Here is a 19570-nt window from a genome sequence, read left to right on the forward strand (position 1 = left end):
CTGAAAGTTAAAAACAAGGATACATTTTAGTATTCCACTATAAAATAACTAACTTCAACTATCAAATCATTTGGGCACCCCTTCATTGGCACACGTCTGGCAAATAATTTGACTGGGCTCATGGCACACAACAGATCGCCAAAGTCTGTTGTTATTGAAGCATCTTATCCTCGGTTTTATATCCAATTTGGATCAGTATTTGGTATTTGGAGGCAAGGGTGTTGGATCCTGACTTGCACTAATAAGTGCTAGCAAATGATACCAACAGTTGGCATGCTAAACGTTCTCATTCTCATGTTGTTCCAAACCTGTATGGGCTTTGCACAAAATGTGATACTCTGACAGGGATTCACTGTTGTTATGGACCATTTTTGACTTACATTGGTTTGACCACCAACATCAATCTCCATTTGTGCTTTCCAAATAAACTGAGGCATAAAGATTTGGAAAGAAATTCCCCTTTAAGTCCAAGATTTTAGATAATGATGAGTGTTCTACGCCAAACCTGATCTCTCTTATTAAGCCTGATCGTGGGCTAATGGGGCGATCCAATTCCAAACTTTGACCAGAAATGCACCGACAACACCATTATATCTTCAAGAACTTGATCCTAGCACATTACCTAAGCAACACACGTATACACAAACACCTTCTACCTCAGTCAACCCTTGAAAGCTTGTTAAAAGTGACCTCTGGTCCCAGAATGGGAGAAAATCAATTGAGTGCTCCTGCATTGGCTCATCCTGAGTCGTTGGTCCAGATGGAGGCATTGTTCACACCAAGTGCTGGGCCAAGCAATGTGCCAGTCTGATGTATTCAGCCACAGAGACTCCCTTCAGTTCTGACAAGCACACGGACAAATGAATATTCTCAATAGTGGCCATCCACAATGGCTCAGTGGTCTGCGCTTTGATCCTTTGTGGCAAAGAGCCATTCATTACGTGAGGTGCAGAGGCATATTGTATGTGGCGAGTGTGTAATACCTCATGTTAAAGGATTAATGTCCTCTATGTGGCGTGTGCTTACTTCAAAGGCTTTGTTATAAGGCTTATCGCTGTGTGTTGTCTTTTTTGCTCAAGGTTAAGCATTGTAGAATCACTTGGCTGTCGTTGTTTGTTGATGTTCATTCTTGACGGTGCTTCAATCATTTTGTGTGAAATCTCTTCACAAAGGGATTGTGCAATACTGAACAACTTTAGGTAATTTCAGCCATTTTGGATGAAAGATACACATTTTGAATTAGTTTTGTGGCCTCATAAATGAGAATAACATTACATTTTCTCTCTCAACCTGACTGCAAAGTTCACTGTTATGAAGAATGTCTGCAGCTTAATTTGTGTCTGCAGCTTAGGATGGTAAATTGCTTGAAATGTCACACTTGTCAAACGCTATGAAAACCTTTCTTCTACAAAATGTCACTTGCTCTCACAATACTGTCAACGTAAACAGTAACCATACCTGCCAACATTTGTCTCTGAAAATCCGGGAGGAGGGCGGGGGAGAATCGGAGGTGAGGTGTCTGAATAAAACAGCTGAGAACCTGGTTAGTAACTTTACTGTGGTGTTAGTAACTACTATGGAACGGGTTTCGGATGGCTGCTGTGATCGGATACTATACCAAAATTGGCAACCCTGGGGTAGGCATGGGCCGGTATAAGATTTGACGGTATGATAACCTTGCACAAAAATTTCACAGTATCACGGTATTGTGATTACTGCTAAAAATAGGTTATTTTTAAATGTCTGGGTAAAAAAAAATCCCCCATTGAACACAAAATATTGTATATTAAAAAAACATTTAAAATATTTTGTACCAGTGGCTTTCGATGTTAGAGTACCTGTGTTTTTTCTGTACTGTTGCCTTAAAAGCAAAATAAAATAGGTGTGGTACCGATAGGGTGCCAAAACAAATCGTAGGAACTGTATAACAGAAATTTTTGCCAGTTTTAAAACCTCGACTTTTCCATACCGCAGTATACCTTGAAACCGGTTATTGTCCCATTCTTACCCAGGGGTGTTACAGACTGTACCAAATAGCTGAGGACCTGGGGTGGGGGTCCTATGGGAGTTTTCTGGGACAAATAACAAAATGGGAGGGTGGCAGGACTGAAGATGGGTCTGAAATATGTGAGACTCCGGGAAATAATGGGTGTGTTGGCAGGAAATTCACATTGAACCAACCCCCTACACGCAAAAACCTATGTGACTAAGCAGTCTCTCCCATTTATCTCATTAATCAAGTATGACTATGCAGCAACGTGTATAATTTCATAAACATGTATTTTATATGATACATTCTCTCAACTTATGTTGTTAAAGCATTCATAGTGTTAATGTTTGTGTTACTTTCAGAAAAGGTGTGCAGTTTTTCCACACAGTCAACATTACACCACAATAGCATAACTTGCATTGAACCTGCAGAATCCCTTTAAGAGAGCTGTCCATAATATCCCAAACTAGCACAATTACGCACAGCTGTGGTATTTACTGCTGTAGAGCTCAAAAATTGGTGCCATTTATCATGATTTTTCACAAGCAAACCCATTTATTATGCTACCATGATGCATCTACCAAGCGACTGTAAATTATAGTGCTCAGAATACTCTTGTGCATTCCCCTCACATTCGCAGTGTGTTTCAATGTGATACTACAGCTCCCTCTAGTGGTTTAATCCAAATAAAAGTAACACAAACAAGGCAGTCTCAACACAAGTCCTTCACACTGTCTGACATATTAAACCCACACTTTAAATCTTATGACAGTATTATGTAAGATACAAAAGCAAAATGTCAACACATTCACAACAAAACCACCACGTTCTACATTCTGGCTTGTAAACTGCTCCACAGAATATTATCCGTAAACATCCACAGCAGGGGTGGCAAAACTCAGTGCTGGAGGGCCGGTGTGCTGCAAAGTTTAGCTCCAACCCCAATCAGAAACACCTGGGCTAACTAATCAAGCTCTTTTCAGGCTTTCTGGAAACATCCTAGCAGATGTGTTGGAGCTAAAATCTGCAGGACCGAGTTTTGACACCCCTGATCCACAGTCTAAAAAACTCTCAGTTTGTTATGTGATAGGAGTATTACAGCTAGCTTGTGTAACAGCAAACTATTCCAAATGTTTTTGTCTAGTGAGAATATGTTAGGTCAGTCATACACACGAAGTACTAAAATAATGCAGATAATACTGTTAAGGCATTTTCATCTTCATGAAAAGCTAATATACCGTTTTGCAAATTGGTTTACTTTAATACCAAAAAGATTGCACACCTAAGCTTTTCAAATGATTACATTCTGTAGTGGCTCTGTTAGGTGCTCATTGCACATGCTCATAAATATTAATACACGTAGACGTTAATTCAGTTTCTATATCCTTTGGTCAGCATTTGTTCAGTCAAGTCTGTTGTCCTTTTGAAACCTCATTTGTAGAAAAGCTTTGTAATCCTTAAGGAACTGAAGACTAGCTCATGATTACAGAGGAACCATCGCCAAACGTCTTAGGACTAACTAAATCCCTGCTCTTTTGAGCTGATTCCGGTAGTGTCGTAGTTCAGAACTTCCCCAAAGCGGGAAGAGCCCCAGCTTTAACCAGCACCGCAGATAGCAGGTTACCTGGGCCTGAGGAGTGTGTGACAGCCGTTTGTGAAGGATCCTGATGGTGGGAGTTTGACGGAGTGGGAACTTTACTTTGCATTAATGATGACTTGGCTGCACCACTACCTGCTCCAGCCATGCTAGATTTGCTGTTCTCTGCGGTATGTATGACTATTCCCGGAAGTGCCGTCCCTGCCACTGTTGGCATAGAGTCCAGTGAGGTTTGACAACAGCACAGCACACGGAGGAAAGCAGTTCGCATTTCTCTGCTGGAAAACGTGTAGATCAGTGGGTTGAGAGCAGAGTTGAGCACAGCCAGAGCGATGAACCAGTCCACCTTGTAGAGAATCGGGCACTGCTCTGGACTGCATCCCACATCAAGCAGCAGTAGTGAAAAAAGAGGAGCCCAGCATGCCACAAAAACCCCTAGTACTATCACTACTGTGCGCAGAAGAGCGAGCGACCGATCTGATGGACGAGAACTTACTCTTCGCCCACTAGATGTCACAAGTTGGTAGATGCGCACATAGAGGACTACAATTGCTGCTAGGAGGGCTGTGAAGACACTGATGCAGAAAGCTATGTAGCTTTTGTCGTACAGTGGTAGGACAGTGGAGCAGGTGTGGACTCGGTCCAAACAGTTCCAACCGAGGCTTGGCAAGGCACTCAAGAGAACTGAAACTGCCCAGCAGGCTCCCAGGAGAGCTAGTAACCTTCCCCTTCCTGCGGTCTCACAAGGCCGCAAACGAACCATCGTCATGTGGCGCTCAATCCCAATAGCAAGCAAGCTAAAAGTCGAAGCGCTAAGTGCCACAAACATACTCCCCTCTCGCAGCAGCCACTGGCCAGGGCTGAGGAAAAAAGTATTACGGCCGGAGGTGAAGATGTTGACCACATATGCCACTCCAGCTAACAAGTCAGAAAGTGCCAGATTGCCGATGAGAAAGTACATGCGGCTGTGGAAGCGCTTGTTGCGCCATAGTGCCAGAAGAACAGTAATGTTCTCAATCACGATCAGAGCACAGATGCACATCAGGAAGGCCGTCTTACACATACCAGTGCTTTTTGGTCTTCCCCACTTGCCTGAGTGGTTGTAGTGGCTAACTATAACATCATTCATTCCAGGTTCAAGCTCGTCATCCATTTTCCACACGCTCTCCAAGTCCGCTTTTGAACAGCAGATGGCGTCGATTAGCAGCTTCCAGTGAAGTTGGACAAGGGATCCACTGCTTCACACATAATGACTCATGGAGGACCTAATTACAAAAAAAAGACAAATAAAATGTCATAGTCTCTCTGGAAATTTTGGCCTGAAGAAAACATTTAAACCTTTAGGTTTGCTAGTCGTTTATTTTAAGATTATCTAAGCAGAGGGAAACATGATGAAAACCTAAACAAATGATCTCAAACAAGCCAAATAAAGAGCCTGGGGACTGGCTAGCAGTTTTAGGTTTCTGAACCTGAAGTAAAACATGAGTTTTGTTCTGAGGTGGTATAATGAAGTTCACAATCAGATAACCTAAATGACAATACTGTATAATAGCCTACATATATCTGTCTTACAGTGACTACTACAATACTTATTTAAACTTCATCTTAAGTTAACGTCTAGAATGAAGACAACAAAAAGTTAATTTACCAACATTCCCACGCTGCACTTTGAACTGTTATGACTTCCACCTAAATACTCTACTAGACTTTTTGTAAATATGTGTTCATTGTTGTGACCATGTAATCATAAATCTTTGAGTAGCATATTGAATTGTAACTAAAATAAACGACATGCCATAGTTTATAACTATCCTTATAACTTTATGGTCCCTACCATGGAAAGTAAACTAAATTATGATTCAAATCAATGCCAAATTATTATCAATGTTTTATTACGGCTAAATAGTTTTATTTTTCTTCAGCTTATAAATGGCCACAGGCTTTTTTTTTATAACACATTAACTATGATGTGATAAAACAGGCTTACCGATTATTTGTCCTGCGAGATGCTCATCTTGGGTTTCTACATAATTCAAAACAACTTAAAGGTTTTTGTAGAGGAAAAAAACTTCCAACAGTACGATCAGGCTTCTGAAATGATTTATCCTTGACGTTTCTCCGCTTTCTCAAATAAAAGCCCTTTAGAGTCCTTTTTAAAATATATATCCAAGTTTTTGAAGTTAAAACGAAGTGCTGTCAGGTTGTTTTTGTAAATATTTCACCTGCGTGTTAGCGATCCTAAACTCTGAATGCGCCTTTCCTTAACATTCCCTCACACTCTGGGCGGGAACATCATCATTTCTGTTTTTTTCCAGGCAGCGAATGAACGTCCCGTCGTCTGTGTTTGGATAGTTCTGAATTTGTGTTTGTTTGGAAAGTGTGCGCGCGCGCTAATATTTCAGACGGTGGTGATGAAGCGCGCACGTGCGCGAGCATCCTCTGATGTTTGTGTTTTTATTTCCACGCATGTTATTACACAGGCATCCGCAGTGAGGGAAATTACTGGGTTAAGTCACGCAGAATGACCTAATCCCGTACCAGTCATCATAATAATGACATTTGGCACCTGACTTCAGCAGGAATGACTGTTTTACACGACATTAATGCGTGAGAGAGTGAAAGACCGCGAAAATGTTGTTAAACTACTGGTCAGTAGATCATTTTCAATATGTATCCTCTGAAATTACATCGAAATAGGCTAAAAAAAATTCGAACAAAACTGTTCTGTTTAAAGATATGTTATAATTGCATTATATTGCTGTCCTCCTTATCAATTACAGCACTATTATCACAAATGTTGTCATGACTCGGTTTAGAGAACATCTTCGATGACAGGTTTTCTCTGAATAATTTGTATTAGTTAACTAATACAAACTGGAACTGAGTATTTCATTAATATAACAAATTTTTAGCCAAATGTATTTAATAACATTTTGTGCAGATACAATATGATACAAAAATAAATAATACACTGTTCTACTTCACGGTTCTACTAAGAATCATTGATCATAAAAAAACAATATAGTTATAAAACTCCCACAGTTTGTAAACATTTTCTTTTAATAATAATAATTATGCATGACAGATTTCTGAGACTTGAGGCAGTTACTGTGGAGTGAATGATTGCCAATATTTTACTTAATACACCATGCCGTCAACCTCAACTTCCGGTACCGTCCTGTTTATATGCTCAATATGAGGTTTATAGCGTGATTTATTTTTATTCTTTTAATAAATTTTTTACTGTTATATGCTTTTTTCTATTTGTACTGTTATTGCCTTTTTACTTTTGTTTGCTAAATGTCATTAAAATCTAATTAATTTTTAAAATGCTAATTAAAAATTTATGAAATAAATATAAATAAACAACAAAAAAACTAACAATAAAATAAATAAATTAATAATAATAAAAATAAAAAACTTTATTCCTCTACTGCTTCAAGATCAATAGTGTCAATAAAATTCAACAAAGAGTTACATGTTTTGTAAAAAGATTTTAAAGTCTCTCCTAATGAAAACCTATTTTTCCCAACTTTAAACAAACAAACAAAAAATCTTTTATCTATCTGTCACTGTCATATGAAGGTGGAGATGCCTGTTTCCACTTAAGGAGAATAAGTCTCCAAGTCAATAATGTGGAAAAAATCACAACGTTCTGTGTTGTTGAGGGCAAATTTGGCCCAAAAGGAATTCCAAATAGTGCTGTTAGAGGGTTTGGAGTGGCTGATATGTTAAAAGTTTTTTTCAAAAGTATCGAATATTTTAGACTAAAATATGTGTGTGATTTGCTGGAGATTATTCACACCTATTTCAAGTATTACTTTTATTCGGATATATTTTGGCTAATCTGGCATGTCTGTGCACAAATTGAGTATATAATTCCATTCTATTTCACTGATGGTGATCCCAACTCTTGTTCCCAGGTATTCCTAGGTAATTCAGAGGAATCAGAATTCAAATAATTTATTGACCGATAGATAATAGAGACTGTCTCTTTTCTGTTTGGGTTAAAAGAAAGAATAGTGCCCATTTTTGAATCAGGAGGAAGCTAAGTAAAATGAGTAAACTGATTTCGTACAAAATTTCTTATCTAAAAGAAGCAAAAAAAAAAAAAAGGTGAGTTTTGGGAAGATTAAACTTTTCAGACAAATCTGAAAATGACAAAAACAGACTTTACAAGTCCCTAATGGTATTGAGGCCTTTAGAAGACCAGTCACAAAAAAACAGAATCAGAACGCGATGGTAAAAAAGATACATTAGTCACTATAGGTGCTAGTGTGGATGAACTTATTAGCCCAAAGTTGTTCCTAAAAGTAACACATATTTTAATAGTATTGGTCACTAATAAACTGTCCGAGACAATTCTACTATTTATTGGAAGCTGAGATGAAGGAAAAACTTTTAGGATAACAGTTCTAATTGGACCCAGATAGGATGCTTGGAAACTTTTGAAAGGTTAAATTGTGCATTTTTTTAAATAATATTTTGTGTCTGCTTCAGCTACCAAAATTGTGCTTAAAAAAAAAAGACAAACTATTTTCTGTAGAAATTCCCTTTTTGTGTTTCACACCCAGTAGAAAAAAATCAAATGAGTTCAGAACAAGGGTGAATGATGACAGAATTTTAATTTCTGGGTGAACTATTCCTTTAATAGGGCATCCAAAATAACCTAAAGTACGTGACGTGTTGTTTTTCTTGGTCTGTGCACGGCTTTGACCCGACTCATTTGGTATTTTTCCTGATGACAAGCCAAGGCCCACAACATTTCCACTTACAACATCCCATATCCTTTCTTTGATCAAACATTGTTTTTTTCATGGTAAAATGCGAAATGCCATGTTTTTCCCCCTCCTCTTTGGGGTGACAGGTCATCACTCTCCCAGAGCCTCGACCCACTCAAGACACACATTCAAAACAAAAAAGTTCTGTCTGGTTTCATATGTGACACAGTTGGCCTAAAATTAGACTTGGGCTCTAAATAACTATACATCATCCACGATGATTAATAAATAAAAAAACATCAAAGCTTCTTGTACAGCTTTTCTTGCGCACCCCTAAAGCTCTTCTCCTTTGCTGTGCGCAAACCAGACTTCACATTCTCACAGTATTCCCAGAGGACAGTGTCCAACCTTGCACTCCAGCCTGAGGATGATGAATGGGCAAATTGAATGTTTTTTAGGGGGTGGTGGTGAGGGGAGTAACATGGACTGCTTTTGCATTCTTAAGTTTTAAATCTGAAAGTGCAAATCTAAAGTGCAATTTAAATTTATTCTCTTACTTAGCAGATCACCCATTCCACTTGTTCTGCATGCAGATCTGGGATTGCATCATGTACAGAAGACTCTGTTCACTCACTGCACAAGCTAAAATCCTTTCTTTTAGCTATCAATGGACATGACTGTGGTTAATTTTCCCCCCTGTAAGTCTAAACACTGAAGAGCAAATCCATTGATGCACAGTATTATACAACGTTATCCAACTAATGTGTATTCCAGAAAGCAAGGTTATATTATCTGAAGTTAACCTGAACTCTTGGTTTACTAACCCTAAACTTTCTTACTCAAAGTTGGTTCCAAAACTAGGAGCCCAGTCAACTCAACACGAAAGACATTCTCAACATGGAACCCCATGGAAACCAAACGCAAAGAGCACAAGTTACTACATTCTCAGAAATAAAGGTACACGAGCTGTCACTAGGGTGGTACCTTTTCAAAAGGTACACATTTGTACTTGAATGGTCCATATTAATACCCTGAAAATATATATTAGTTCCTAAAAATTTTAAGAGGAACACTTTTGTACTATGGCCCTTTAAGGTACAAATTGGTGCCTTTTGAAAAGGTACCACGCCAGTGACAGCTCGTGTACCTTTATGTCTGAGAGCGTATAGAACTTATACCCCTATATACCCTGAAAGTTACCTCCAATTTTGGAACCAAATGCTGAGGTAGTCTGCTTACATAAAACTTCAACTTATCAGAGTATGTCACATAACTTTCTTTTCATAGCGTTCTGGAATAACCCATTGGTTTTTATCTAATCCTAATTACAGTTTTATTAAAATCTACAGAAAAGCAGTTCAACACGCATGAGTAGACCTGAAGGAGTGCCAAGACTGTTTACAGCTATTCTTGGACAGCTGGACTTTAAATGCGAAATGATAAGCAACAATAGGAAATGCCAAGATAAGATACTCTTCAGACTAAAAGATATCAAGAAGACGGCGATTGATATACAAACAAGACTTTTAAAAGACGTTCTTAGTTGTTTCAAGAACAATTTACTAAAGGATTCTTTGGCAAACCAAAAAGGTTTTTTCAATGTCATGACCGCAAAACAAACAAACAAACAAACAAACAAAAAGACTCTGCTTCTACTAAACTAGTATTAAAAGACAGCAGTCACGGAGAACCACTGTTTGTGGAAATATAAAGTGTAACATTTGGATGCTAGACAACAGAGTTGAGGATCCACAAGTAGTTAATTGAAAGCTTAGTCAGGCAGGTAATGGCCAAACGGGAACAAACATTAGCATTAGAGTAATCCAGAGTAGTCATGGTCACGAGAGGTCGGTGCAGGCAGCAAACAGCATAAACAAAAAGCAATGATCAAAAAGTATGGCAAGACTAGACTAGACTTGGGATGGTTGGCGCTAAACAGGCGTTTCAACACAGTGTCGAGATCCCTCAGTGCATGTGTTTCGAAACACTGCACTGAAGTATGATCTAAAACACCGTGGGCCTCATGTATCAACACTGCGTACGCACAAAAACTTTGCGTACGACAGGTTTCACGCTCAGAATCGCTCACGTTTGGATTTACTAACGATGAACTGAACGTGGGAATGTGCGCAGCTCCACGCCAGCTTTATGGCTGGTGTACGCACATTTTTTGTGCGTGTCTGTTTTATTTCCATTGGCGACTCCTAGAGGCAGTTGTGTTAAATTGCACTCTACAAAGTGTCTTTCACATTCACATTCTGTTCAAAGTTTCTCTTCTTGCTTGCTTTTGCCATTGCTTTTTCGTTGGGTTTTGCCAAAGTTGAGTCATTAGCATATTCATACGGGGGAGGAGGCAGGGAGGGGTTTTGTGCTCATGCATGTTGCGCTCAGTTTCACGTTCATTCTGATGTACAAAAGAATATGCGTGGGATTCGGCGTACGCAGTGTTTCATACATCTGAATTTTTTTCTGCGTACGTACATTTACAGCTTTGTGCGTACGCAATGTTTTAGTATGATTTCCACGCAAGTCTTCGTACATGAGGCCCCAGGTCACATGACTAAATTGGTTCGAAGCACCCAGGTCACGTGACTAAATTGGTTCGAAGCACCCAGGTCACGGGACTAAAATGATTCAAACAACCCAGGTCACGTGACTAAATTAATAGCAACGGACATTTCAGAAGCGTTTCAAGACCTAGCTAATCTGTGTTTGATAGACAGGGTCAGGAAAACCCCCTATTTCATGTAACCTAGTTTGCACAAAGTAAGTGTGCTGCAAATGTCCTGAGTTCGAATCCCGACTGGCACAAATGCTCAGAAATTATGATTTGATATATTTTTATTCATTCATTCATTTTCTTTTCGGCTAAGTCCCTTATTAATCTAGGGTGGCCACAACGGAATAAACCACCAACTTATCCAGCATATGCTTTACGCAGTGGATGACCTGTTAATTAAGGCAAATTAACAATATGAATATGATTAGCAGGCACTTTAATGGCAGTACAACAAAAGCTATGCTTCCATCCACCTATATTAATGCGCATTTTGGAATGTTGCAAACAAATTTCTTAAAGAAAATGCCAAGATTCATGTCAAGATTCAATAATTGTGCACAACTAAGTGGGATAAACTTTGAAAAATATGCTTAAAATACGATGGAAACACATTAACCAAATAAATTCCAGAATACGCATAAAAAAAGTCATGCTCAATTCAATTCATCTTTATTTCTATAAAGCTTTTACAATGTAGATTGTGTCAACCCAGCAGGCACACAACATCATAAGATATTAGATTTAGGTTGTGATGTCAGATGACCAAAATATAATGTCTAGCCAGCATCTAATGACAACGTTTTTTTGACATCCAATAACGACGGCAAATTATGTTAATACATGGTTGATTTTAGGTTGTGTTGGAAAGTGACCAAAAACCAACGTCTGATAGATGTCATAGTGGTAACATACACGCAACGTCAAGGTGTAACATAATTAGATGTTGATATTTGGTTGATTCAAGGTTGGACATTGAATGTTGATGTCGACTTGACGTTGGGTTCTGATGTCAACCCGATTTTTATTTCCAAACAAAATTCAACGTCCCCATGACGTTGGGGTATGTTAGGGTACAAGTCAATATGATGTCATATTGACATCCTGTGCCTTCAGGGAATCAGCTTTACATAAACGTTCTAGTAAATTGAAACTGCATCAGTCCAGTTTTCAGAGTTGAAGTTTAGTTCAGTGCGGTTTAATTTTCATTGCTGAAAGTCCAAAAGCTGAAGAGCAAATCCATTGATGCTCAGCTCCACAAGCCCCAAACCAAGCAAGCCAGTGGCGACAGTGGCAAGGAACAAACTCGACCGTTTGACGAAAGTGAAGGAAAAAACCTTGAGAGAAACCAGTGTAAGGTGGGCAAGACCATTTCTCCTCTGGCCAAACTTTTTGTTCAGAGCTGCAGTCTATGTGGCGGAAGCTGGAGAAAATCATGTGATTTTGTTTTAAAAGATCATGAGATAACAAAAATTAACACGATGGGACAGCATTAAGAGACAAACCAGTAGACCAACCACATTGTAAAACATCTGAAATGTTGTTTTTATTCTAAAATGCCTTCGCCAAAGTCTGTCATCAAAGTGGATCAGTTTTATAACCTCCCGGGACTGTGTTTTTCCGTAAGTCTAATTTGCATCTTTGGATGGAAACATAGCCAATGAATATACTGTATATCATTTATATCATGACTAAAATTGTTTAATCTTTTTTAATTACTTTCCGTCACAACATAAAACCTTTTTTTACATTCTCCTGAGAGAGACCATCTTCAATTTGGTGACATGAGGCCTAAACATACTGGAAAAAAATGTGTTTTCAAATATCTCCGGATTAATGATGTAGCCTCAAAGTGTATATGCCATTAATACCAACAAAAACACCCAGATAACATTATTTTGGTTGTTAAGGCTACATCCAGATTTTGTTTAACTTGGATGCTGGGAAAATGAGATGCCGTAGATGCAAAGCCCCTTGTGAGTTTTCTTCCGAGTAATCAGCCGGTCATTTTGGAGGTATGTTTTTAATAGCAACATGTGCTAGATTTATTGTGCTGGTGTTTGGTATGCTTATGGGCACTGCTGTAAGTCAAGGCTTCCTGACACTGAACTTGGTGGTGAGTTGGCTGGTTAGGAATGCGATGTTCAGTGGGAACTCGAGGGGTATGTGTTTATGAGTGGAGGAAAATGGAAAAATCTCCTGGGCCTTCACCTTTCTGACCCGGCCCATGCCTCCATCCTTACTGCCCTGAGCCTGTACCCATACGCCTCCCACCCCTAGCGCTTAGACACTGAACATCTGGCTTCTGCTTATACAGTAACTTACCACATTTTACTAGTTCCCATCAATAAAAGTCTTCTTTTCCATTAGTTGCACAACGACGCCACATCAGAACATAGCAGATTGTTCTCACATCCACATTCTCATGATCCTTCAGGGATTCAGCGTCTTCAAAAAGTCTTGTTTGTATTCCAATCAGTCATTTCAGACAGAGCTCTTGATGCTTGTCTGAACAGTAGCTTATGTTGACAGGCAAAAGAAGAGCTAGTTTTGATTCTTCAAAGAACCTATCAAAGTTCTGCTCTTTAATAGAACAAAAACGTCTAAAATCTTGTTTCTAGAACAATCACAACCTTATCAGATGTCTATTTTCTGATACTAGTAAAATGTTTTGTCTTAGCTTTTCCCAAATAGCATAGAACATACTGTACACTGTAAAACCCAACAGTCAACATTATCAACTGAAAGAAGTGTAGTTAACTCAAAATGTACTGAGAGATAATTCTACTCATTTGAAAAGAGTTTTGAACTCAGTGTTGAAGGTAATGAGTTAATTAAATCCCTCATTACTGAAATGGAGTAAGTTCACAGAACTCATATAGATTAGTTTAACTCAAATGGTTTGTAGCAATTGGTTTCCTCAATCGGTTTGAGTTACTCAGTTGGTTTTAGTTCTCTTCATTTATTGGGTTTTACTGTGCTCAAATTGCTTCATTTACTCAAATAGATTAAGTTCACAGTACTCATATAGATCAGTTTTTGAATGTAAAGGGCTTGTTCCAATCTGTTTCCTCAAATGGTTTGAGTTACCTTAAAATTTTGGGTTTTACAGTGTAGGTGTCAAACTTTGCAGCTCTGCACTGTTTAGTTCCAGCTCTAACTAAGCACAGGCTTGTTTGAAACCTACAGGTACAGCCGTGGTCATACTGCACTTTTCGCACCATAGACTTCCATTCAAACTCATGCGAATGCGACAGACCAGAAACATGTAAGTTTCGCAGTACGCTGCATTGGAAAGCTGGGTGAGACCAATCAAAGATTAAAACATGAACTTTCTGTTCAGAAATGTTAAATATGGACCAATCGCTCACTTTTTTATTGTCTAATTAATGAGAATTGGGTCTGCCTATGTGATTGATTCTATTGTTTTACTGGAGTTGTAATAGGTATAGTCTTTAGCACCTGATTATAAAATCCAGTATTACCAGTGGTGGAAAGAGTACTGAAAATCATACTCAAGTAAACGTACCATTACTTGCCTAAAAATGTAGTGCGAGTTAAAGTATCTGTTGTAAATATTACTCAAAGTATGAGTAAAAAGTAGCCCTTTTAAAAGTACTCAAGAGAAGTGAGTAGTGGGTATTAAGCTGTTAAAAACTGATGCATTTACATGTAATTTGTGGATGTGTGTAAACGTAACATTCTTTAGTGCATTTAGTTATTGCCAAGCAGCCATACAACATCATAAGACGTTAATATTAGGTTAGATTTAGGTTGTGAGGTCAGGTAACCAAAATTCAACATCTAGCCAACGTCTAAGGACAATGTTGTTTTGATGTCCAATAATGATGTGAAATGACGCTGATATTTGGTCGATTTTGGGTTCTTAGAAAATAACCAAAATCCAACGTCGACCCAACATCTAAAACCAACATCATATTGACGTCAAATACTGACCTTTTTTCATCAGGTACGGCAACCAAGATTCAACATCTGTCAATAGAGGTAATGTACACACAACGTCAAGCTGTAACTTCATTAGACGTTAATATTTGGTTGGTTTTAGGTTTGAAGTTAGACATTGACGTTGGCCTGACGTTGAGTTCTGACTTCAACACAATTTTAATTTCCAAACAAAATGCAACATCCCCATGACGTTGGGGTACAACATCAATCTGACGTCATGTTGACATCTTGTGCCTGCTGGCTGTTTAAGGCCATTTCGGTCATCATGCAGTAAATATCCATCATCTTGTCCTCAGTGACATGCATCTAAACAGTCTCTGGTCAATGCGTGTAAAGACTTTGGACATCTTCTTGGAGATTTTGAATATTTCCGAACAGTTTGCTGCAATTATAAATCGCCCATGTCTTGAGGTAGTTCATTATGATGCGATTTACCTTCTATGTGTGATATTGTTGTCTATATTGTCTATGTTGTTATTAGTTACTTTACACCACTGAGTATTACTATTAATTCTGTAAAATCACATTATAATTTATATGATATATTCATTTCACAATTTTAATGACAGTTATAAGCGTTATATAGACCCTTTCATAAACTGATATACAATTAAAGTCATGGCTTATGATATTGAGCATTTACATTTATACTGTTTAGTTAGCCTGGTTAGCCTATGTGCTAGCATAATCATACATCCAACATTAGCCTCCTAGCAACAACAAGCGCAGCTCTGATTAGCCACACAACAAAGTTTAGCAGTAATAGCTTCCCACAAAGCAAAATTTCTCTGGCCCACACAATGAGCGTCTGCTTGGCCCACATGCAGCAGTGAATTACGGTACATGATTGGACCAAGTCTGGCTTCCATACAAGGGTCAAACATGGACCATATCTGGGCCAAGTCTTAGCTAAGTTAATAACCCATAATTGGGCCTGAACTGAAAGTGAAATTTAACTTTTAATTAAATTAAATCAATTCAAATTTTAATTATTTTAACTTTAAATTGTAATTAATTGCAATTTATATTTATTGATTTATTATAAACTTAAATAAATGGAATACTCACTCCCAGGGCCATTTAGATCAAAGCTTTTCCAATTTACCTACTGAGAAATAAAAAAAAAATACAATATTGTAAAATATTGTTGCAATTTGTATATATGAAATGTAACTTTAATGGCCTAATAATAGAGCCCAGAAGGACATAGGCATGGAATTATAACAAGTTTCAACATTTGGAAAAATCTAGGGTTTAAAACATCAGAATATACCATTATACAATTATACAGTTCCTACAATATATGTAAGTTTTTGTTTTCCAATTTTTCTTATACAACTATTTTATTTAGTTTATTAGGGCAACAGCATCTCCAGCTAAAAAAAGACCCTCCAGATCAAAAGCTACTGTTCCGAAATATTTTTTATGTTAAATAAAATGGTTATAAAATAAATCATATCGCATTCAATGCGGGAAAAGTTTTTTTTTTTACCCAGACGTTTAAAAAGAAGATATTTTATAGCAGTAATCACAATACTGGGATACCGTGAAAGTTTTATCAATGGTTGTCATACCATCAGAATCTTATACCGACCTATGTCTAGAAATACACCACAGTTAAAATACAAGTAGGTCATTCTGTGCAGCATCAATCAAAATTTTCTTAGCCTATCTCACCATCAAATTTATGTTACGTTTTTTTTTTTTTTTTTTTTAATTAGGAAATCCTGTATGCCGATGGGAGAGTGAGACATGTACAAGAGCCGCTCCATAAACTTGATCCAATTCAAACAGTTAAAAAGGGACATTTTTGGCTTTTAAAGATTTAAAGTGACTTCCACAATGGTAAAGATCCTTTTGAATCCAGCTAGTTTTTATCGTCATTATGCCGAAACCCAAGCGTCTTCCTACTAGTCCTGCTGAAACTGATGACGATGCCAAAATGGCCGCGCTCTCCTCTGAGTTAACGCCAGCTGTTTTAAAAGAGTTGCTCATTACAATAATATGCGGGTAAATTACTGAGTTGAGAACTGAATTCCTTGCAGAAATACGCGCCTTTATAGGTACCCTTCAGGCCACCATTTCTTGTCAAAGTACCAAGATCACAAACATCGAAACATTGCTGAACAGCATGGACGAAAGGCTTGACGCATTAGAACGTAAATGGCAGTCACTAGAAAAGGACAACGAGGAATTGAAATCTAAAGCTGACGATTTACAAGTGTTCATGGCGTAACAATCTCCGCATTTTGGGCATCCCAGATAATTTGAAATCATCCAAGCCCTCTCATTTCATGGTAACATTATTTCATGGTGACGTTTTTCACAGAACTTTATGGAGATGAGTTATCTCTAGCGCAGGAGATTGAACATTTTTTAATATTTAAAAAAAATTACTTTATTCCAACAAGTCTTTACTGTATATCATCAAAGAAATGTATCCGATTGGCATTTTGACAAATTTAAATCTATTTGGCTTGAAATCTAAGTAAGTACTAAAGCAATAAACATCTGCCCTTTGCTATTGAAAATAACTTGGACCGCCTTCAAGTAAACAACCCTACCACTTTAAATCCTTGATTCATTTAGGACAGCGGCAGAAGGCTGGGAATGCTTGTCTATTCCAGACATTTGAGGGTTGGGATGGGGATATTTGTGTAGTTTAGATGTGTTAGATGTCAAGTACAGAAGGACGACATCTATCAAATCAAACCCTCTCTGTCCCCATGGATTTGACTGAAGTATTTTTCTTCTCAGGAATTTATGAAATACGCGTTCTGGCTCCATATGTCCAAACAAAAGTTATTCTATGTTTAGTGATAGTGTGAGATAAGGTCAAAACAAGACTCCCCCAAGGGTGTCACTGAATACTGGAGTGGTTCTGAATGTGTCTTATTTTATGTTTCTACTCAAAATCTTTTCTACAACATCTGGTCGAGCGTATCTTCAAACAGCATGAGAACATCTCCATGAAGCAGGTCATTCAGTCATCAGTCTGCTTAGCACATGACCACATTTTCTAAGAAATTCCTGACACTGTTTTTGCGAAAGAAACATTCCATAATATATTATATTAGTATTATACTCCCTAAGTTTGTTTGTTGATGTTTAAGGTTAGTGTCATAAGCTCGGACCCTATTTTTTATATTTATCTATATTTTAATATATTGTAAATAGGTGATATATTTTCATCTTTATTTTAACAATATTTGTATAAATTATGTGCTCATTCATTCATTCATTTTCTTTTTGGCTTAGTTTCTTTATTATTCTGGTGTCGCCACAGTGGAATGAACCGCCAACTTATCCAGCATATGCTTTACTCAGTGGATGCCCTTCCAGCTGCAACCCGTCACTAGGAAGTGACATATTTTTACTAATAAAAAAATAATGTGTATCATTGACATTTGTTTTAATAACAAGTATTCAGGGTTATTGCATTATTGTAAATTATTAATTAGTATCATGATTTTAAGTAGATAGATAATGATACTACTACTATTAACAATAATAATAATAATAATATGACAAAATATAGTATGTTTCAGTAACATTATTAAAGGAACGCTCTATCAAAAAGGTTAATTTTACAACTTCCCAAGAGGTAAACAGTTGAGTTTTACCATTTTTTAATCAATTCAGACAGTGACAGTTTTGTTAAAAATAGGGTGTGGCGGGAGTACTTTTAGCTTAGCATAGATCATTGAATTGGATTAGACCAGTGGCTCTTAAACTTTTTTTCATTAAGTACCACCTCAGAATAAAATTTTCTCTCCAAGTACCACCAAAATGAGCAGTATTGAAATACAGTAGTGTAGCAGGCCCAGTAAAGCAGCTACAACTCTGCACAGTTCAAAAAACGTGGCAGATTACCTCAGAAATATAGGCTATATGTCATATATGGCATTTTAAATACATAATTTTTGATAAATTTTGAAATGTGTGTAGCATGTACATGACATATTTAATTCCTCCGCGTACCACTAGAAGGAAGCCTGCGTACCACTGGTGGTACACGTACCACAGTTTGAGAACTACTGGATTAGACCATTAGCTTCTAATTATCATTGAGTTTGTTGATCTTAGTACACGGTGTAACTACAGAAGAGTCAAGCTTTAGAAGAATTATTGAAATTCTTTGGTCATATTTAAGGTAGATGCTAATGGTCTAATCTGATTGAATACTTGATGCTAAGCTAAGCTAAAAGTGCTCCAGCCAAAACATTATATATATATATATATATATATATATATATATATATATATATATATATATATATATATATATATATATATATATATATATATATATATAATTTATATATAAAATTTTATCTATGCGACCTTAAAATATATTTGTGAGCATTTCTGCGAGTGCTTAAAATTGTTGTGTGCGACCAGTTTTTACTGCAAAATGTTCACCACATGCGCGGATTCGGGAGACATTCAAGCAGAATGCATTTCTAAGCTCTTTGTCTGCACTTGAAACGTGAAACGCAGCGCTCAGGAATGGTTTAATTCCTTTCGATTTTTAATCATTGAGTTTAATTAGTTTGATTAGTATTGATTTAAAATACAGTAAATATGTTTGTATAAAACTTGTAGTAACGGTGCTCATAATTCGTGGGTGCAACAAAATTTTGGCTGATGTGCCTAAATTTTTAAAGTTAGGAGCTACCAAGCAAAAAGGTTAATTTCGAGCCCTGTGTATACACACACACACACACACACACACACAC

The 19570-nt window shown here is 37.4% G+C and overlaps 1 protein-coding gene across 2 annotated transcripts; it reads right to left on the reverse strand.

The window, feature by feature from the left end:
- Window positions 1-2266: 2266 nt before the first annotated feature.
- Window positions 2267-5868, reverse strand: s1pr3a (sphingosine-1-phosphate receptor 3a). Of its 2 annotated transcripts, XM_005170501.6 has the most exons (2): window positions 5575-5868; window positions 2267-4852 (listed from the first exon to the last, which is right to left on the reverse strand). In XM_005170501.6, the coding sequence occupies exon 2, from the start codon at window positions 4738-4740 to the stop codon at window positions 3553-3555; it is 1188 nt and encodes a 395-aa protein (XP_005170558.2). In that variant the 5' UTR covers window positions 4741-4852; window positions 5575-5868; the 3' UTR covers window positions 2267-3552.
- Window positions 5869-19570: the final 13702 nt, after the last annotated feature.

Source organism: Danio rerio, chromosome 22 (assembly GCF_049306965.1).
Source record: "Danio rerio strain Tuebingen ecotype United States chromosome 22, GRCz12tu, whole genome shotgun sequence".
NCBI classification, from domain to species: domain Eukaryota; kingdom Metazoa; phylum Chordata; class Actinopteri; order Cypriniformes; family Danionidae; genus Danio; species Danio rerio.